This window comes from Rhodamnia argentea, chromosome 1, assembly GCF_020921035.1.
Source record: "Rhodamnia argentea isolate NSW1041297 chromosome 1, ASM2092103v1, whole genome shotgun sequence".
NCBI lineage: Eukaryota > Viridiplantae > Streptophyta > Magnoliopsida > Myrtales > Myrtaceae > Rhodamnia > Rhodamnia argentea.
This window is the reverse complement of record NC_063150.1, coordinates 11,768,427-11,789,700: the sequence shown is the minus strand read 5'-3', so window position 1 is coordinate 11,789,700 and position 21,274 is coordinate 11,768,427. Positions and strand designations below refer to the sequence as shown.

The following is a 21,274-nucleotide window of genomic DNA, read 5'->3' as shown; positions in this document are numbered from 1 at the left end:
CGCACTCCGATTGAATTTAATTTAGAAGAACCGCCAATGGACATTTTTAAAGAGTATAGGGACGATTTTGAACCCAAAAAAAAAAACGTACGACGATTTACATTTTCATTTTAAACTCCCAAGTCCCTCTGCGCACAGGTAAACTTCCAAAGAATAGCCTTTTCCTTGAATTCATATAGTAAAGAATAGCTAGCACTTCGAGTACAAGTCGCATCCGTGGATTACACTATAATTCATGCACAGAGTACTTTCTGCACTTGAAATATGATGAAGCAACTTTGGCAGGTCGAAATATTCGAAAAATGAAAACGGGAAACCTATCGATGAGAAAATAAATATCGACACCGACAGACCTTATACAAAATTGTGGGCTTACAGAACCCAGAAAGAAAACATGGAATGGATAGCTGCATAAATTAGCTAACCGACAGATTTTCTCTTCTTACTCTTGCGATTATTATCACCATCTCTTTGATTTACCTTATTCCCACCTCCTTTAGCCCTCTTTGGTGCCTGAGACCAAATCAAAACAAAAAAAAAATTATCAATAACTATCCCATGAACGTTCTCTGACCACCATCGAGCTTAATCCCAGCTCATTACTAGGCATGTAAGAAGCCGCATGACTAATTAAACTTCCTGAAATTTGCAGGATTATCACAGAGAAAGGTGGGATTCAGACGAGGGCTTGGTACAGGTGAACCAACAGGTAAACCGCTTATTCCCATGTGAAACCACAAACTTATCTATTGATTCATTCTTATAGTTTATCTAGGGCAGAAGAAGGGACAAGTACCTCGACTGTGAATGTCTTGAGAGGATCTCTGCTTTTTCTAGATTTTTTCTTAGTTGCCTGCCTATTAGCAGAGTTGGACTTTCCCATGGCGGCCCTAGCAAGCTTGACCATCTTGCTTGCTTCCTGAGTCGTGGGATCCAATAAGTAATCGGGCACATCACGCAGATGAGGAGCAGGGGGCTTCTTGCTCAGAACTTTATCGTGCTTCAACAAATCTGCTCAAGTACAACCGCAGCTCTATATCACAAAGTACATTATAAACAAAACTCAAATACAGAAACCGATTTTGAATTTCAACTGTTTCATTTACCTAAGTCCTTAGGATTAGCTTCAAAATGAGCCTTCAATCTGTCGGGCAATAGCACAATGAGAAACCCATGGGGAAATCTTAAACTATTTGAACATGGTAATGAGAGAGCGAGCGAGAGAGACCCCATCTGACCAGAAAAAATTCACTAAAATGGAATGCCTATGGCCGGTAACTCACTTTTCAGAGTTCAGAATTTCATTCCTCAAGTCCTGAGCCCGTGATTCTCTGACAGCAATTTTTGTCACACTCTTTGCAATGTCCTGCTCCACGTTAACAACAGAATGCTTCAAATGTTTGACCTTAAACCTAGTTGTATGTGTTGGTAAATGACACTATCGATACTCGAGGCAATCAACATAGGAACAACAGGACATAACCAACCATGAACATAGAAAGTATAATCTGCTTGATAAACAACTCCTAGGCATGATTGGATCTTCATGGGTCAGAAGTAGAAAATTGAACAACAGCAATAGACGGTTAAATATTCTCCTTTCCCATTCTCAATGTTAAACCATTCGAATGATCTTTGCCACAATGTCCACAAAAAGATGAGCAATCACTGATTTGTTAAATTTGGGACGAAAAAATAATCAGTATTGTGTTTCAGACACAGCACAGACAAGAAAGATAATTCTAATCTAGCACATACATATATAAAGATCAAGTCAAATTACCTCAGCTCTATAGCGTAAGGATTCAACAGCATTCTTTGTGAGCAAAGGAAATGGCACAAGAAGATTTGACTCTTTGTTCTCATCCTCCCCTAAGAAGGATTTTATCTCTTCTAAAACATCCATCTCATTAGGGGAAACCTGTCAAATAAACCGTTAATTCCACAGCAGATACGGTCATTACACACAAAGGAAGAGATGGATAAAAGCAGAGCTCAAAAATGCTTCGAAGGAACAAACTACAAAAAAATAGTTTTGAAGAGCTAACCGAAAAACCCGACATCAGAATTGGATCTCCACAGTAATAGAAAAACTATTCGAAAGTAAAACGAAAACCAAATAAAAGATTTGGTTGTTTCGTGATCCATTACGTCTCTAGTTTGTTCTCTCATATCCAGGTTGTTTCATATTCAAGTTTCTATCAATTGTTGCATTTTCAGTTCTGATGGAGTTCCTAGCAGTTGAAAAAACAGCTCAACTATTCCCACTTCTTTGTACCAGGCCACCAGCCCTATCTGGCCATCAACACCTAGCAGCCCAAACCATCAGAACTGAGAATAGTTTGGAAGAGCTAACCGAAAAACACGACATCAGAATTGGATCTCCACAGTAATAGAAAAGCTTTTCAAAAGTAAAACGAAAACCAAATAAAAGATTTAGTTGTTTTGTGATCCATTACGTCTCTGGTTGTCCTCTCATATCTAGGTCGTTTCATATTCAAGTTAGGATTTTGAATTCAACCCACAGTTTGAATCCCTTTCGATTGTTTCATTTTCAGTTCTGTTTGAGTTCCTACCAGCCCTATCTATCCATCGACACCTAGCAGCCCAAACCATCAGACACAGGCTTGGATTAACAAGCAGCTTTATGTCGAGAAGTGGCAAACCAAGGCAAGTCCGTATTCAGATCCAGTTCAAGTTACTCAAGTGGCTGATTCCGGATTTTATAGCTCTGACCAGCAGAATAGTTTCCCAACATTGCCTCCGAATGCACAGAAAGTCCGTCATTCATCTTCTCAGCTCTTCTCCATAGGAGAATAGGGCAAGGCAGGTATACTCACCAGGGACACAGCCGACCCTGTGTTGTATGCTCTTCCAGTTCGTCCAATACGATGTATATATCCCGCCACACTTAGAGGCATTTCAAAATTAATAACCTGCAAGAATCTGATGTTCAGTGAAATGACACTTAACAGTGGACTGAATGGCTCTTAGTACTCCATATAGCTTAAACTTATTTGATCTAGATAGACCTTCCGATTTGCTGAAGCTGCAAGACAATTAAATCTATTATTGCAGGAACTGATATGGGTATTCCTTACATGAACTCCAAATGTTTGAAACCTAACTGTTTAATCAGAAGATTCAGTTACTTTCTTATTTCAGACAAAGGGACTTGTCGATATTATTCTGCTAAATTTCTTTACATCTTCAGTGCCAAAGAGATAGCTCAAAATTGGTCTGATTTTGGTTCTTCAGAGCAATTTCTAGAAAGCAATCTCAGCAAACATCTTGAAGATCCGGATATACTTTGTTTAACCGTTTACTGGCCCGTCTACAAGAAAATTCAATCTCAAAAACATCAAGTACACTCATAATGACCAAAGGCTGGAAAACTATGTACCGTATGAACGTTTTTGAAGTCAATGCCCCTGACTACTCCAAATTCAGAGTCCAATTTTGCCTTAGCATGCTTTCGAGATTTCTTTCGCTGCCCTTGGTTCTCATCATTGGCTTTTGCTTTTTCTTTTATTTCACTATCATCAGTTGCAATCAGGTAATCAAAAAGCCCAGCATTGAATTCCTGAAAAAGCAACAACACAAAATGTATGGGTAGAAATGCAAAGGTCATGTAAACATCAAGGCAGACAACATACCACCAACAGGTACATTTCTCACAGTTGATTATATGATGTTAAATCTTCCTCAATTTTGTAAGTAACTCAAATTTAGTTTGCTTACATACCTCGAGCATATGAAGACGGGAATTTTGTGGCAGCTCCGCATTTAAAACTGCAGAACGGATCCCGAACTGTCAATATCCAACATCATAATGCAATCAGGAACAAACAATCTCCACTATTGAGGTTGCTATTGAAGCACACTTGACTTATGATACATGCTTACAAAGAAAAGATGAAAATGAGTGAGCGAAAAAAGCCTTTCTTTATATATGGTTGATACATTCACCAAAAAAGAAAGCATGGCCAATCATATTGGTATCAACAGCAACCAAGAATCTCACTGTTGGGAGTTTAAGCACCAAAACAGAACCAACAGCACGACTTTGTCAAAATGCAGTACATTAATATACTAGAAAAAAAAAATGTCACGATGAATGAGTGCACACACTGAATGTCTCAGAAATATGTTAACTCGGTTTGCTGATTGGACTTGACCATTTTTTAGTTAGCAACAGATGCAAAATGCCATCAATATATATGCACACATCTGGAAGAATTGGCAGAAAATCTGCCTGGCTGGCATTGGCACATATGCTCTGTTTGGGAAGGAGGGGAAGGAGAGGAAAATGAGGGGTGGGTGTAAAAACTGGGATCAAATTTCAAATATTCCAAGGAGGAGAGGAGGGAAATTTGAAATTTCTTTCAACTATCCTATCCTCCATGTCATCAAACAGACCCTTAAAAGCCAAACTTTAGTTTTAAAGACAAATATGAGCTCAACCTATTTCACCAAGAGTGGAACTTAACTTAGAATAATCTGTACAAGATAGCAATCTAGTGAACATTGATGTCGACCATCAACCATTAGACATGCACAGTAAAAATGGAGAGGTGTTCTTTGATTTGAGCTGCTAATGGCTTGAGCTATATGCAGATGAAGAAAAGGAAAAGAGGTATTCTCAGGCCCATTAGCAAAAATTTTCAATCTGTCTCTGCTATCAATAAGCAAACTACCTCAAACTTGAACCACCACACCCCCTCTCCCCCTCCCCCCGAAAAAAAAAAAATTACATCAAACTTCTACAAAAAAATCATGGATGAGTAAGTTCACATCAACATTTTAAATAAACTATGACCGTAAATAAGAAAAGATGGACAAAATGTAATTTATTATCAACAAATAACTCCAATAATCAGTAAATCTCTCACCTTCCGAATTTGAATTCAACATAATTGTCACTCCGCAAATCCCTCATTTTTTCAGTTTCACAACAAATTAAATTGGCATACCAAAATGTACCAAATGTTTATGCATTATCTCGTTCTTGCTAATTTAAAACAAACTGTTTTTTATCATAAAATAACCCTATGCCCTCTTTTTAGTCCTATAAGAAAAGAAGGCTAAACATTTAAAGTCCATAAGAAAGTATCAAGCATTATAGTCGTGGCTGTCCATGCCAAAGGGTCGTCCTTCAAATAAGTAACTATGGCGAAAATATAATAGTTAACATCAGATGAGTAGATACCTTCTCCAGAAAGAGTTTCAATCTGAATCCCATGTCAATAGTATTCATAAATATCAAAACCTTCTTCTGCACTAACTCCAGCTTTAAAAGAGCAAGGACATGAAGCAGTTTATCATGCTCGGCACATGAAATCTAAAAGCAAAATGAAGGTTAGAGTACATCAGTCAACAATCAAAAGTCAAGCAGAATCAAGTACAAAGCATTTGATCAGGTCCCAAAATAAATTGTTCAGTGGCTTCATTTTTCTATATGAAAAGAAAAAAATTCAACCAACAATAAGGAGAATTATACGTTCATATTGCACAAGAGAATGGAAACCAGCAATAGCTCATCAGCTGGATAGTTTCTTTGAGGACCATGGACAAGGAGAACAATTACCCAAAATTGCTGAACATTCTTAGGAATGATCTCATCCTTAACATCTCCAATTTCTGGCAAAGTCAGTATGAATGGATTGTGCAATATCTGCTTCTTGAGTTTCTCAACATCAGCACTGCAGGGTACAAACTTACCACAATAAGATTTGGAAATAGAAAGATCCAAACAATAACAAACAAGTAGTAATATGTCTAATACGTACTACGTGAGGAATGGTTTACACTATCATGTATCTCCATTATAAAATTTATATGCACTCGGTCTTCATATATACTTCGTCATCATATGTACTAAACACAAACCTTGTAGTAGCAGACATAAGGAGGCACTGACAACGTCTAGGAATATGTGCTTTAAGAGCTCTTAGATCCTCCTCATAGCCATATGAAAGTAACAGGTCTGCCTGAAAATCAACCGCAGCGTAAAGATAACAGGTAAGGAAACATTATCCACCATATTCTGTAAATAAGAAAATTATAAGAACTGAAGCCCACACAGCTTAACTCTATGACCACATTCTCACCTCATCAAGAACAAGAATTTCAAGTGAATCGCTCAGTGATGCTGGTTGAAGAACACCAGATGACAGACATTTGCGTATGCAACCAGGCGTGGAGACCAGAATATCAGGTGATCCAGCTAGCACAGCTCGCTGCAAGCAAAAAACAGATTAAACAATTGTTCGCGAATCACGGTTTACTGCCATCCACTGCTCCGCAATCTCCATATCAAACCCAAATGAAGGATACAAAACCCACCATATCAGCTCCACCAGTTAATTCTACAGCTTTCAGCTGAACTCGACATAACTGGATCAGGGACAAGACCTCAGTACGGACCTGCAGACATCCACAACTCGAATCAGCATGTCTCGGAATACTATATATCATGCTTGCACACACCCTCAACCCCAAAATCAAGACTGGCCTGCTGAGATAGTTCCCTCGTCGGAACGAGAATAAATGCACTCGGAGCAACTTTACTCCTCGACCCAGAATTACTGAACAGCTTCTGAAGCAGAGGAAGAAGGTAAGCGAAAGTCTTCCCAGAGCCGGTCTTTGCCCTTGCAACAACATCTTTACCCTCCTATAACGAAAGAAGAAGAAGAAGAAGAAGAAGAAAGAAAGAAAGAAGACGCACATCAAATCAACATTCAAGCAACGAAAACATCAAGCAAGAAGACATTGTCCCAGTAATCCTTAGTTTCGCTTTTAACAGCAGAGTTAGAACTAGAAGAGCTCACAAGGATCAACGGGATGGCAACTTGTTGAATCGGAGTGGGCTTTTCAACGCCTTTCTTGGACAAGGCGCGGACCAGGCGAGGGTCGAGTCCAATCTCTTCGAAGCTGCGCTCTTCCTCTGCATCTCCTCCTTCTTCGCCGCGTTGTGCTGGGAGCTCGATTCGCTGCGCTTCCTTCTCGTCGGGTTTACCCATGATCCAGTTCAATAGCGAGGGAGAAGCGGGAAGGCAAGAGGTCTGCAGTCTGACCAATCTAGGGTTTTGGGGAGGGTTCAGGAGGATGAAGAAGATCAGAACGTTAGAACCGCGAGAACGGGTCCGCCGGAGTCGGGTTAGGAAAAAAGGACAAAAACCCGAACCCCGACCCGATTAGTTTCTAATTGCCGTGCCTTCAGATTTGGGCATATATTTGCCATAAAATTCGATTTAGCACATTAGTCTAAAGGAATGTAATAATTTGGAAGATTAGAGAAATTCACCTATACTAAGCTTCGTATGCAATAATTGAGCAACCCGGCATGTTGTTTCTTCGCTTTTTTTTTTTATAATTTTGTTGAGAAATCTACTTTCGTGGACAAAGAGAAATTAAGAAAAAGACAAAAGCGTACTCCAATATGAAAATTTGACTTTGTTTATTTTGCAAAAAAAAAAAAATTAATGATTTTGAAAATATTTTTCTAAAAACGATCATTTGTATTGCTTATAAAAATAAATGAACAAAAAATATTTCGATTACTATTGAAAATATTTAGATATAAATTGTCGCTCGATAGTAATAAAAATATTTCCATTGACTAATTATGTCAAGCGATGCAAGCGATCGTTTTTCAGAAAAATAAAACGAAGCCCTTTAAAGTGAAAATTCTAAGTTGAATGAAATATTCATCAAATGATTTTAAATGTCCAAATTATCGAAATGTGAACTTACAAATTGCATGTAGATATCCAAAATTTTCCTTAAAAACACTAAATGAAATAACAATTAGTGAAATTAATAGTTAATACTTGGCAAACGAAGACTACATACATATTGCGAAAACAAAGACATACTAACAAAATTTAACGATAGAGAGATAAGATTCTTAATTTTTTTTAAATGAATCTTAAATGGAGTACTGATAAATCACTTAAAAGTCAGACTAGATATTTGGCTCCACTTCGTAAACATTTCAGTATATTAAGATAAAGATTAGGACAATTGTGCCTCCAATAATAAGCTTTGCAAGCAACAACTGAGACACGTGGCATGTTGTTTGTTCAATTTTCTGACAATTGTCGCCGAGAAATCTATTATCATGAATAAACACAAACTAAGGAAAAAACAAAGCAGTACTCGACTATAAAATTTAAGGTGAACAATTCTAATTTAAACATTAAATGGTTCGTACATTGACTTAAGATCAAAATTAGTGAAGTTCATATGTGATTCTCCTCAAAAGGAAAGACGAGAAGACCATTATTCCTAGATGGGGAAGATGCCCAGATGCTTTTACCTACACATTTAGACAATGCCCAGCGAAGAAAGTTCGAAGGCACAAGGCAAAAGCATGATCTGTTGGGATTCATGAGACAGATCAGCATGAAGAATTTCACGTTCTTTGGAAACCACATCTTCAATCGGTACAGCTCCCTCGAACTTCGGTGGCCAAGAGGATTGCTTGAGAAGAATCGTGGAACACCGACTCTGTGCCTCTTCACCACCCCAAACGGTACTCGATACAAGCAACTTCGCCGATTGAGACGCTACTGTTCAATGGCCACACGAGCATCCTCCTCCATACGAGGCGGCCTCCACTTCGAGTAAAAGATACTCCTCTCGACCACATTCTCCTTCTTCAATCTGTCACTCTGTACTTCCAGCTTCTCATCAATGAGCTCTAGCAACTCCTGCAAGCCAACTCCCGTCATAGCAGATGTTTTGACATGTGGACCGATCTGACCAGAATCAGAAACTTTCCCTGTCCTCCATTCTCCCAAGGAAGCATTTGATTCATTATTTGAAGTGTCCCCGCAGATCGATGAACCCCATTTTGTATCATCTTCCTGCGATAGCCAAGTATCAGAATACTCGTCTTGTTCACTCTCAATTGTCTCTTCAAGCTCGCCTTCAGAAAGGTCAGCGATAGATTCACCACCTTCACCACAATCATCCCCACCATCAGAGATGACGTCCTCATCGATTAGCTCTGTACATGTGGCTTCATCAGCAACATCAGCATGAAAATGACTACCATCATCTTCTTGAAGATCAATCTAACAAAAACACATCCGCTCATTAGAATATCTCCCCCTAAAGTCTACGATAAGTATTTGAGTGAGATAACTACACTTGGAATCCTTAAACTTTCAATAAAGAAATTAAATCCTGAAACTGTCAACAAATTTTCAATTAAATGCTGTGAATAAATCCACCACATTCCTAAACACGGAGTGATGCAACACCATATTGTACCACCAGAGGATTTCTGTCAGATTTAACTGCAGGAGTTAGCAAAAGAAATTGATCGCTTCAATGGAAAGTACTATGACTTAACTGCACTCCACACATAAGTTGTAAGACTTCTAGTATACTTATCTCACGTTTGAGGGTTAGAAAGAGGGAAGAGATGATCAAGTACCAACCTTATTCCAAACTTCAATCATATTCTCAAGTTTTTCCCCAGATACACCTATTTGTTCAAGAACTAGCAACACTGAAGAACGATGCTCATCCAAATTTGGGGCACTGGAATCTAGTACATGCTGCAGATCAATAGAACATGTCAGTAAAAAAACCCAAGTTTAGCTATTACCTTTTGATCTCTGCCGCATAACAAAGTACAAGTAGTTCAAATGGATAGGTATAAAATTTCCCTCTTAAAATCATCACAATCTGCATGCTTAACACAAGAACTTTTCTACTGATTGGTCCAGAAAGAGACTTGTCAAAAATCAACCGGGTGAAAGGGTTTTGAAACTCATCTACCACATGTGAACTAGCCAAAGGAAAAGAGTCATAAGAACTCAAATGGCAGAGCTTGTGTCCAATGACAGCCATGACAGAGCCTTATCACGTTTAGCTGAATCAGTTACACAGCTTGTCCTACAAAATTTCTGCTCTGTTTGATATCAGCTTCTTCAGCAATATCTAGATAAATGGCACATTTACAAGACACATGCATTTGGATCCCAAAGAGGACCAAGGACTAATTTGCTCTCAATCTCAATGCAAAGTACCACAATATTCTAATACTTTTCCAATGAATCAGGCCCTAAAAACATATGAATCTATACTCAAACAATAATCAAAATGAGAATTATCGACCATCTATGCATACAGAGTATATTGCTATTTACAAAGACAAACACAGACCACACATAAGCTTCCATGTGTTTCCGCAAATATGTTTCGAAATAACTCTGTACAGGTTATGCAAATATTTAGTAAAAATTATAACAGATCCTGGTGCTGTCTACTATATGGTTGGATAGGACATGGGACGTTTAGATATCCTAGCTATATAAAAATTTTAATAAATTAAACTCCTCATAACAAAACTGCAAGAAGGATGACCAAAGGAATGAAAATGCTAGGAAAATCCAGTGGCCCCTTTTTAAGGATTGGAAATAAATTCTAATGGAGAAGAGTGAGAATTTCTGTACCACGAGAAGGTCAGCTTCAATCACTTCTTCAAGAGTTGCATGAAAAGCTTTCACCAACTGCAATAATGCTTATAGCTCTTTAACAGAGACAAATTACCCAAAAAAGAAGTCCAATAGATTTCCAAGTTACCTGCACAGGCAGATCTGATATAAACCCCACCGTATCACTAAGGAGCACTTTCCTCCTGAACATAATACGCTTAATCAGCTAAAGAACTCATTGGATGAGAAGAACTTCCAATCTAAATAAACTTTGATAATGAAAATGGGGAAGCCAGTGCATTACCCAGAAGGAAGAATAACACTTCTTAGTCGAGGATCCAAAGTTGCAAACAACCTACAGGAGTTTTTTATACCAGCCGACAAACCATGAGATATACCAACATGAAGGAAAATGAAAGCCTCAAAGAATGATATATTAATCAAATTTGACAAACAGCTGAAGCATATCATGTACCTATCATCGCTATAAAGATCAGTATCAGAAAGTGCTCCAACTAAAGTTGATTTTCCCTGCAAGACAATAAGAGAAACCCAAAATTTCATTGATTATCTGATTATCTCGTGTGAATTGTTCGCAAAGACACTTCTTGACCACCTACAGCATTTGTGTAGCCAACAATAGCGACAGTTGCTAAACCACACTCATGTGAGTCTTTATGCCTCTTCCGACCAGCCCTTTGCGAAGCTCTTGTTCGCCGGACCTCTTCAATTTGGGATTCCAAAACACGCCAACGTTCTGAAATTCTGAGAAGCTAATATTTCTTTTAATCATGAAAATGGAACACAGCAATACTGAAAGCTGATTAAAAGAGCAGTATAAAAACTGATAATCCCACAAATCACCAAAAGACCAAAATATGTACATGTAATCAACAAATTCATTTTTAGACCCAAAAAAAAAAAAAAAAAAAAAAATCGACAAATTCATGGAGATGCCAAACACAATTTCAATTTTCAAGAGAGTGAAAAAGCCCCAGAATGGGAACCACTCTGCATAACACCTTTGAACAGCTTGAGATAGAATTCGGATGGCCTTAGTCTGCTGATAAACAGCAATGGTGAAATTCACGGGGTTTAATACATGGTTAGAAGAGGCCCAATTCCGAAAGTGCAGGTATCGCCATGCAAAAATTAAGAGGATTCTTTTTTCATGTCAAAGAAATAAATACGGCTTACTGCAAACCAAACACAGTAGTGCTCCAGAGCATGCATCCTGTACTTGTAATCTGATAAATACATTGCATAAGATTATTGTGTTATAATATGTGCAGTTGAACTTTGGGGGGGCGGGGGTGAGTGGGTGGGTGGGGGGAGAGTGAGAGAGAGAGATCTGACTTGGTTCTTTGCTAGCTTTCATTAGCTTTATCAATGGAGGAGGAGAGAAGAGAGACAGGAAGTAACTGGCAAGGTTACTCAAATAGTGATTGAGGGAAGAATAAAACAGAAGATGGTCGAACAAACGTAAGGCAACAATCTTTACTATAGTCAGCAAAACCAACTCTTTATTGCAGTCAATGAATGTCAAACAATTGAAACCGAAAAACTTCTGAAAACCCCAATAAAAAAGGTTCTTGGAGTACATGAAAACAGCAAGTACTTTAGAATGAAGCACAATGTGGAGTATACAAATTGATATATTATTTTGGTAGCCCTGCACTGTCAAGGCTGAACCTGATATTGTACTTATCTACATGGTCACAGTGCACTGAAGACAAAACAGGATTAAAAAAATCAATCCTTCGACATCCAACCAAAGTTGTTGCTCATTACTTTTGACTCAATCAATTACTTTGTGCAGAAATAAGCTTTTTCTCCAACTACAACCAACAAAGCACACATAATAGTGTTTGATTATCATTAGATGTACACCAGCAAACTTAAAACTCTATTCGGATTTAATAGTCCAGTAGCCTTGTCTTTGGCAAGTAGGAAGATGCATTTCCAAGCAGAAAGAAAGACTATTACAAGCAATTCCAGTTGAGAAATAAAGTATAGGTTCCACCCAATAACTACCTTCTCCTTTGGAGATGCAGCTCACTTTCTCCAGCACCACTAAGAAAACCACGTCCCCCACTTCCTCTCCTGAAACAAACTCAAGAGTAACAAAATGTTAACATAAACAGAAATACTGATAGGAAAACATGCCTTCTAATCTAAATAAGAACAAATGACCTTTGCAGACTATGCGTCCTCTAATATGATTATGATTGTGCTGGAAATGTACTGCGCTTGGTTGTGCTATGAAGTGCTATAACTTACGTGTCTGGTAAAGTAAACTTTAAGCTACCATATCTCAAAGTAGGTGAGGCAGTTTCCTAAAAGCTGCTACTAGTGAAGAACTTACCAAACATGTTTTAAATCTACTACACTACTTTTCATAATTTAAGCTACTTTGGGGAAACTGTACCAAATATGCTCTAACCCTTATACAACTTCTGCCATCAAAACACGTCTACAGTAATAACCAAACTAAAGGGAATTCTGTCATGAGTCAGCTTGAAGCATACATCAGATGTGATATTTAGAAGGTTTTAATGAGGAGAGGCCCTGAATAAATATTACATATAACATTAATTTTCTCTCTAAGAGTGAGACTTAAGATCTCACAAACCTGCAACACACGCACTATGTTGTTATGTCGTCCTTGGCACGCTGCCCAACGTGTTAAAAATAACATTATTCAGGATTCTAGCATTCATGGGTTCACTATACTAGGTACTAATATACGAAACCTCAGGCATTTCCTTACCCCAAAACCATGGTGCATGACAAACCAACTAACTATTTCGTTCATATCACAAAGTTTCATGATTTATTTCTAAACACTCTTTATCCCATGGACTGCTATCCCAGATGGTTCACCAACTTTAAAGTGAATTAATGGTGGAGCTCTATGTCTCCCGGTTTCTGTGAGTTGTGTAGTGTTGAGAGCGAGAACAGAGGCAATTTATTGATCTGAAATTGAGTATCTGAAGCTGTTCTTCAAGGAGTGTTTGCAAGATGCCAAAAGCGAGTGGGTGATCCCAAAGCTATAGTTTGGTCAAAATGTACCTGAAAGGGAATTTAATCCAAGTTCATTTGTTGAAATTGTTTGCTGCTGTCAGTGACATTTGGGGATTCCATGGTCTGAAGCAATCACAGCTAGTATGAAGAAAGATATGAAGTTTAGGCATTTTGTGTTGCCTGGTGTAGAGAGGCTATTTGTAAGTGAGAGGCAGATGAAAATGTCCATCAATTGGGACTTATGATAATAATACGTTTACATCTGCTGTGTACAGAAACAGTTTTTGAATGTATCTACTGCAATCAAGCACCAAAAACTTTCTTACTTGTTAAAGTTACAAAGGTTTCATGTTCCAATACTGTTTTTTCATAGAGACCTGCATCAAAGCCACAAACATTTCGCCCAGGAGAAGTACCCAATTCAAATTCAACCTCACTCTGTGGAGTTGTGACTAGCACCTTCAAATGGTGTAGCACACAATGGAAGCTAATCTAGACTGACAACTCAAAAGACAACAGAAAGGTACTTGTAGAATGCATTGCCAGCGCAGGCCATTTTTAGAAGAAGCTTATAGTGTTCCTTGCGCAGAATAGGGAAGAAAAGTAACAGGAAACACGAAATCGGATAATGTCACAGGTCAAACAAGCATGTAATATTTATCTTGAGTAAATTGCTTTCAGCTTTACCATTGGATCATCCTATTTATTCATAGAGGAAAATATCTTTAAATTGGCTCATATTAGACCAGGAAAGGAACTATATATGTGCCACCGACAGACCTAATACTCTGCTATAGTCTTTAATACTGAGCAATTGATGCAAATAAAAAATGAAAGATGATGATACTTTGGGTACTTTGACATGGACAAGAAACATCAGTAGAAACTTCACTGTGCTAATTACTCCCATACAGGAAACTGAGATTCTGTCTGGAATATATTCCATACACACTTATTAGAGGCAAAAGTCACAACATCAAGCCATTGGAAAGGAAAAGGAAGAGTTGCCTTACCCTCGAGCACTAACAACTTCAGCTTCACCTCCTACTCCAAATGCAAGTCTTCCATCAAGCCCACGAACCCGAACAAGCCTAGTTTTCTTGTACATTAGGGCCGCCAGTTGAGCCTTTAACCACAAAAGGCATAATAAGTGATCAAGCCAAGACCCCTTACTAGATAAATTTAATATCAAAGACCACAAAAGGATTATCGTGCTCAATAAGGGTCATCTTAGTTAGCACCTGTAGCTTGGCCTCCTTTGTGAACGCATGAGCATTAAAGATCTCTATGATTAGACCCACACGGTCTAGTACTGGTTTACCCCAGTGCCTCTGACACACGAAAAGAACAAACAAGTAGCTAAAGCCGAATGCAATTCGAAACTAAAATTCTTAGCACCGCAACATAGATAACTCAAAAATACATGTATCACCTCCAAATTCCTCAACTGAATTCCAGACAAGATTGTGTTGACAAAAACAGCATCAACCTCTCCCTGCAAAACAGCATCTTTCCCCAAGTTAGGGCTCTAACACGCCGTGATCACTTCCATAATATAAAATGGCCGACACATGGATAAAACAATAATTCTTGCCTTGGTCTCTGCTTCGTTCAAATGGATTTTAATATTTTCCACAGTCCCGGGTCCAAAATACATGTCTGCTCGAAGGAGAAACAGAATTACAAGTAACTCAGAATCGAAGTTAGAGTTGGAAGGCATTTCCACACATTAAGCCACAACATTCCCCAAGAAACTAGCCGAACGCTAAGATCCCCAATCTTGCACCCACTGAATTGCATTTCGCATCAGGACTTAGCTGGGTACTGCAGCTAAAATGTTCAAGAATCAACCAAACCTGCGCGAGCCCTGTGGGATCGGATGAGAGGATTCTGAACGACGGCGTGAGGAGGCAAGGCCTTGTCGAAGAAGTCGGTCGCGAAGAACCCATCGCGCTGGTCTTCGAGGGAGTTCGCGAGGCAGAGAGCTTCGTTCAGCTTCGCCCGCAGGAGGGCGTCGGGTCGGAGCCTCGGCTGGACCACGAAGAGACGGGGCGGGCTCCTCGGGTCCCTGTTGATCAGCGACTCGACGTCGCCGCCGCCGCCGCCGCCGCCGTCGTCGTCGTTGCGCGTCCAGGAGCGAGAGAAGGGGCGAGCGAGGAATGGAAATGGCGAGAGCGAGGGAGGGAGAAGGTGGCGAGAGTGTTGGGGTCTCGAGAGAGAAACGAGATGGCGTCGACAGAGAGAAGAAGCTGTTTCGAGCATTTTCTCGTGGGGTTTAAGGTCGTTTGATGATCTGCCGGATAAGAGCACAGAGAGCAAGGGTTTTAGCTCCCGGTGGTCGACTGACGCTCAGCAAGAAGATGATAGTAACGTCATAACTTTCGGCAAGTTCACTCTTAACAAATATAAAATTTTTAGAATTGCTGGCGATCGGCGGCTGACGGACCGGCGAACCGACGGATGGTGGACCGACGATCCGGGGCCGGCGCTAGGAGACTAGCTGATCGGCACTCAACGATCGGCGAACCGACGCTCGGTGGATCGACACTCGATGTAAGGTGGATCGGCTAACGAAATCGTTATCGTTAACGCACCGATAAAATTGAATGAGAAGTTTTACGTGCTTTTTTAAATTAAACATTAAACATACGTGCCTTTTATTAAGTTAAATAGTTAACGCACTGCTTCACACCGAAGCTTGGGAACGAAAGATTCGAGCTTGAGCCCATATGGGGTATGGCACGAGAAAGCTCATCACTAAAATATGGACGAAGTATTTGAAATACATTTTACAATAATATCACTTTTCTTATCATAATTAAAATCGATTAAATTATTCTAGATCAAAATTAGAGTTAAGTCAGAAGATTAACAACCTGGTACCACGTTTTATCTGTTAATAATGCATAGAAAATTTTACCACATTGGGTGTAGCAGTGTTTCACAATGCAAAGTTTATCTTAACATATAAATTGACTGATTTTGAATATTACCATTTCTTGTCAACAGGTACATTTTTTCTTTTGGGTTAAAATATTACGAAAAACCTCAAATTAGTATATATAGGAAAATTTATTTTAAATTAATTTTTTGACCACTAAAAATTTCAAACCGATATATCTGTGACAATCTACCATCAATTAGCTTCCGTCAAATTTTACCGTCGAATTTGCTAATGTGGATGACGCATGGTGGCGTGACAAGTCCACATGGAAATACATATGGTTAATATCACGAAAAATCTTAAATTGGTACCAGCATGACACATTTATCCTGTGACACATTTACACAAGAAATTCGTCGAGGTGGTGCAAATCATACGGTGGATCTTTCAAGCCTAACACCAGTATTAAATTAAACAAGCCATAAGGAGTCAAAATTTACCGACGATATGAAATGAACATGCTAGACCGACTTACGGTCAATGGCAACAATGTTATGGGGCCGCCCGGAACTCTTGAAGTGGACAAATTAGCCCTCCCGGCTTCTTGTTTTAGCCCCTGAAGCTTGTTGGATAGAGAGCACCTAGTGCCCATTTGCCCATTAAACGATCCCGAGCAAACCCGAAAACGTCTCGACACGATGGCGGGCCCTCGGAACCGTCCCCAAGACACATTGATATGCATATTTGTCTCAAGATTGGCGTCGAGACTTCGCTGTCCATAGGCTAGGTAGAAGCATCTAGCACGTCCGCGGGGCGAGCGACCGGCACGCAAACGAACGACGGAACCAACGCACGCACGACATGCTCGATATAGCTCACGGCACACGCTCCCACGGCTCACAAGATACTCATGGTCATGCACATACAGTCACACTCTCGCAAGGAATATTTGCGCACACAGGCTCAAGCTTTATACAAGTACACATGCACACTATCATGATCACGTCCACCTCCACCGAACATACCCATTCGCTCATCTCATGCAGACCCACGAGTACATTCACTGCACACACACATTTTTAAGAGTATGCGTGTATTCGGTGGAGGTGGACACCAGGTACTTGTTGTCGTGTCGAGACGTTTCTGCGTTCTTTGGGTATAGTTTAATAATATGGGCAAATCGGCACTAAGTAATCGCTATCCAGCAAGCTTCAAAGGCTCGACAACAAGCCATGAGGTCTTATTTCGCCGTTTCAAAGTGCTTCGGGCGGCCTCAAGGTGATCCCATTACATTATTGCCATTTATCCCTAAGTCGGTCTTGCATGCTCTTGTCATGTTATCGGCAAATTTGCATTATCGTTGTTGGTTTATGACTCTTTTTGCATGCTTAATTGGATAGCAGTTTAAGCCTTGAAAGATTGTATGATTTGCACCACCTCGATAAATTTCTTGTGTAAATGTGTCATAGGGCAAATGTGTCATGCTTGTACCGATATGAGATTTTTTATGATAAAAAATGTTAGTTTAGGGTAAATTTGTCGTATGTGTATCAGTTTGGGGTTTTTCGTGATATTGACCATATTTCCATGTGAATTTACCACGTCATTGCACCATGTCACCATGTATCATCCACGTTAGTAAACTTAATGGTAAAATTTGATGGAAGCCAAAGGATGGTAAATTTATCATAAGTGTACGAATTTGATAGTTTTGGTGGTAAAAATGTAAGTGTTAGTATATTTGTCACATGTGTACCAATTTGAAATTTTTTACGATAGCCATGAGTGGTGGTCCATGGAGGAGGCAACCAAAGGAATATTGATGGTGGTGATTGACCAATGTTGACACCGGTCTTTGGCCTCAAAGTCTAGTTTAGTTTAGACTAGTTACATAGTGAACATAGGTTCTAATTAGCTTGGGCTCTTAATAAAAACTAAATAGGCTTAGCCTCACTTTTAATAAAATAACTAGGATAGTTTAGACTAGTTCCACCATCATTTGAGTAGAATCAAGCTCACGTTAGGTAGGAATTAGTTTCTAATTGCAAGGTTATGGGGTTCATGTCCCAAGCCTCAATAAAAAGGTATTACCCGGCGAGTTGCGGGCTTTCAATTTCCATACTTAGATACCACCTTTCAATAAATTGAGTGTTAATCTCTTCTCTAGAATAAGTTTGGACTAGTTTAGACCTTCATGAAACTGAACCCACAAAAACATTTGCATGTCTAATTAGAAATGGTTTTGATACATTTATGATTCATAATTGGTAATCAAGATTGTACAGGCCATTTAGATAACAACCCACCAAGTTAGTGGTACCTATAGGGCATTAACAGAAATTAGCATAAATAAGTCTCCGTATCTAAAAATCTCTAGTTGCGTAAGAATTGAGATGACTACCCCGCATTTCAATTGGTTTCTAGCAAGCTCCAAATAGGCTAGTGGTGACTCCTAAATTTATCTAGGTTCTTATGAAGTAAAGAATGAAAAACCCAAAGCCATGCGAGGTATTAGCTTGGGAGAGCCTGCGCTCTAGATTGATGGCTGCCTTGGGTAGGTGTTAAGATGATGTGTTCGAGCCATCTTTTTGATGGACCATTTGGACCGTCTCCCGAGCAATCACTTCTAAATCTTCTCCGAGGTCCCGAAAGGGAAGATCGCCCTCCGGAGGGTGGCGACAACATTAACATAGAGGACATCTTTGTACTCTTCATGTGCCAGAAGAGATAAACGAGTATTGCAAAATGGAATAGCAAAAGTAAAACAAAAATGGATATTTTTTTCATTTTAGCTTCTATTATGCATCCACTTAAAATAAGTTATGCGATTTCAATAGTCTTTTCAGAAAAAAAAAAAAACTCCTTTATTACGCGCTTCTGTTTTCACAATCAAAATATAGAACTATATATACCATATTCATTTGTCTTTAGAATGGGATATAATTTGCTTTTTGATTTTTTTTATAGTAGTTTAGTTGTAATCTCCAACTAAGTGAATTTTTATCTCTTAGCTAAAACTCACTTAATGAGAAAAATGCTATACTTAAAATATGAAATAGCTTAGTTATTGATAAGACACATTAATCTCTAAATTCAGTGAATTTTGTTTTTGCTAAAATTTTTATATCAAATTTCTTATCAATATTTGGAACTTAAAGTTGAAATCTGAGGAGTTCTATAATGTTTCAAATTTTCCTCCCGCTTCTAGTTATTTAAGGTAGATCGCATGTCAAAAGAAAATGTGCAAAGTGCTAACAAATTTCCATTTTTGGGTTTTCGTTTTTGGCTTCCTTAGCTTGCTTTTCTTGCATATTAGTAAAGGTTTTAGCTTTAGAGGTTCGTGATATCAAAAGCTTGGTTGGTGAATCTCTGTTTGAGTCGTTTCTGATTTAGTGAAGACGACAAGGAACATTGTGATATCATGGCAACATTAACAATTCCCGAGCTAATGCGCTATTTTTGTTAACATTGTGAAGAGGTTTTCAAAATTTTCCAAAACCCTTTACTTTATGTCACCAACACATAATCTGATAGAACGTGGCTTTATTTGGATAACCTAGCTAGTGACAATGGCTTACGCCACGAAGCCGGCGAAGATAGGCTTGAAGTATGTCTAGATCATATAAATAGGATTTGAATTACTTTGATCTCGAAGAATGTTAAAAATCTCGAGAAAAGTCTTTCTTGTCTCTTTATGTTTATGCGTTATTTTCCATTTCGGATTTCTTTAAAAGAGTTCCTTTATGACACTCGATAAGGTTGGAGTGTGATTACCTTGATGAGATAATATTGCTATTGCTACGTCCTAAAAAGATAACACGGCCACAATTCTGCATGTGTTTATTATATTCAATGAGTCTCTGTACTGTTTTTAGGCTTAAAGATCTCAGCACCGTACCACTAGGATTTGAATTACTTTGGTGGCGAAGAATGTTAAAAATCTGGGAGATGTCTCTCTTGTCTCTTTATGCTTATGGCTTATTTTCCTCTTCAAATTCTAATAAAAGAGTGCCTTTACGACACCCGATTTAGGAAATCATATTGATATTGTAACGTCCTAAATAGATAACACGGTCACCATCTTGGATGGGTTAGTCATATCTGGTGAGTCTCATTTTTAGGGTTTCAAGGACTCTTTCCACTGTTGCTGATGAATCCAATTTGTACTTTCTTTCTGCTTAGTAATTTGGCCAGTTGTATAGTTAGTTTGTATTGGCGCTGATTACTCGACAATCCCTTTGATATAGACTTGCTTATACAATGTCGGGAACACAAAATTATGATTTTCAATGCTCTTAATGTTGGTAAGCTCATTATACGGTATGGCGATTTACTATGTTGTGTTGTGTTATAAATGTGACTAAATTATGTGTTTAGATTTAATATTGTGGTCTATGAGAAAGTGGGAGGATTACCAAAAAAGTCATAAACATTTTGCAATTATGTTAATTCGGTCATAAACTTTTATTTTGGCCAATTTAGTTTTAAACATTTTGCAATTATGTCAATTTAATCCATTTGGTTGGTTGGTGCTAATGTGGTTGTGTTGGCGCCGATATGGCAAATTTTTAATGATGTTTTAAAATTTTTGAAAATTTTAATTACTTTTTCATAAATTTTTTTGTCTTTACTTTTATTTTATTTTTTTTATTTTGGTCCCAAGATGGTGACCTAGGGGCCATGACCCATTGCCCAAATTTGGCCTGCACTAGCCACAACGAGGGTCGTGAGCACTCATCTATTGGCCAATGAGGGCCTTGAACCCAATGAGGGCCTTGAACCCTGGTTGCGGCTAGGTGAGAACCCTCGCCCGGGGGCCAACGGAGGTCAATGGCCTTTGGTCGATAGGAGGCTGCCGGCCTAAACCAAAAAAAAAGAAGAAAAAAAAAGGATAGAAAAGAAATATAAAAAAATT

The 21,274-nt window shown here is 38.8% G+C and overlaps 2 protein-coding genes across 2 annotated transcripts; both read right to left on the bottom strand.

The window, feature by feature from the left end:
- Nucleotides 1-148: 148 nt before the first annotated feature.
- Nucleotides 149-7,128, bottom strand: LOC115747082 (DEAD-box ATP-dependent RNA helicase 16). The gene is made up of 15 exons (XM_030683126.2): nucleotides 6,831-7,128; nucleotides 6,515-6,673; nucleotides 6,346-6,426; nucleotides 6,111-6,239; nucleotides 5,890-5,990; nucleotides 5,588-5,702; nucleotides 5,210-5,341; nucleotides 3,746-3,811; nucleotides 3,404-3,583; nucleotides 2,841-2,936; nucleotides 1,784-1,921; nucleotides 1,284-1,366; nucleotides 1,107-1,144; nucleotides 797-1,011; nucleotides 149-513 (listed from the first exon to the last, which is right to left on the bottom strand). The coding sequence occupies exons 1-15, from the start codon at nucleotides 7,020-7,022 to the stop codon at nucleotides 421-423; spliced, it is 1,818 nt and encodes a 605-aa protein (XP_030538986.1). The 5' UTR covers nucleotides 7,023-7,128; the 3' UTR covers nucleotides 149-420.
- A 1,228-nt stretch (nucleotides 7,129-8,356) lies between these two features.
- On the bottom strand, nucleotides 8,357-15,835 carry LOC115747040 (GTP-binding protein At3g49725, chloroplastic). Its single transcript, XM_030683073.2, has 13 exons — nucleotides 15,332-15,835; nucleotides 15,070-15,134; nucleotides 14,908-14,970; nucleotides 14,717-14,806; nucleotides 14,489-14,601; nucleotides 12,486-12,554; nucleotides 11,072-11,216; nucleotides 10,927-10,982; nucleotides 10,756-10,806; nucleotides 10,600-10,654; nucleotides 10,470-10,526; nucleotides 9,450-9,569; nucleotides 8,357-9,080 (listed from the first exon to the last, which is right to left on the bottom strand). Exons 1-13 carry the CDS (start codon nucleotides 15,735-15,737, stop codon nucleotides 8,571-8,573), a joined length of 1,800 nt encoding a protein of 599 aa, XP_030538933.2. The 5' UTR covers nucleotides 15,738-15,835; the 3' UTR covers nucleotides 8,357-8,570.
- Nucleotides 15,836-21,274: the final 5,439 nt, after the last annotated feature.

What these genes read in the sequence shown, in the direction of transcription:
- LOC115747082 (XM_030683126.2), bottom strand. Translation starts at nt 7,022, where the DNA reads ATGGGTAAACCCGACGAGAAGGAAGCGCAGCGAATCGAGCTCCCAGCA. An exon ending in GAAATTCTGAACTCTGAAAA is followed by an intron (nt 1,145 to 1,283) that starts GTGAGTTACCGG and finishes ATTGCCCGACAG; the next exon opens with ATTGAAGGCTCATTTTGAAG. An exon ending in AGCTAATCCTAAGGACTTAG is followed by an intron (nt 1,012 to 1,106) that starts GTAAATGAAACA and finishes GTACTTGAGCAG; the next exon opens with ATTTGTTGAAGCACGATAAA.
- LOC115747040 (XM_030683073.2), bottom strand. Translation starts at nt 15,737, where the DNA reads ATGCTCGAAACAGCTTCTTCTCTCTGTCGACGCCATCTCGTTTCTCTC. An exon ending in TATCAGATCTGCCTGTGCAG is followed by an intron (nt 10,527 to 10,599) that starts GTAACTTGGAAA and finishes GCATTATTGCAG; the next exon opens with TTGGTGAAAGCTTTTCATGC. An exon ending in TTGAAGCTGACCTTCTCGTG is followed by an intron (nt 9,570 to 10,469) that starts GTACAGAAATTC and finishes ATTGATCTGCAG; the next exon opens with CATGTACTAGATTCCAGTGC.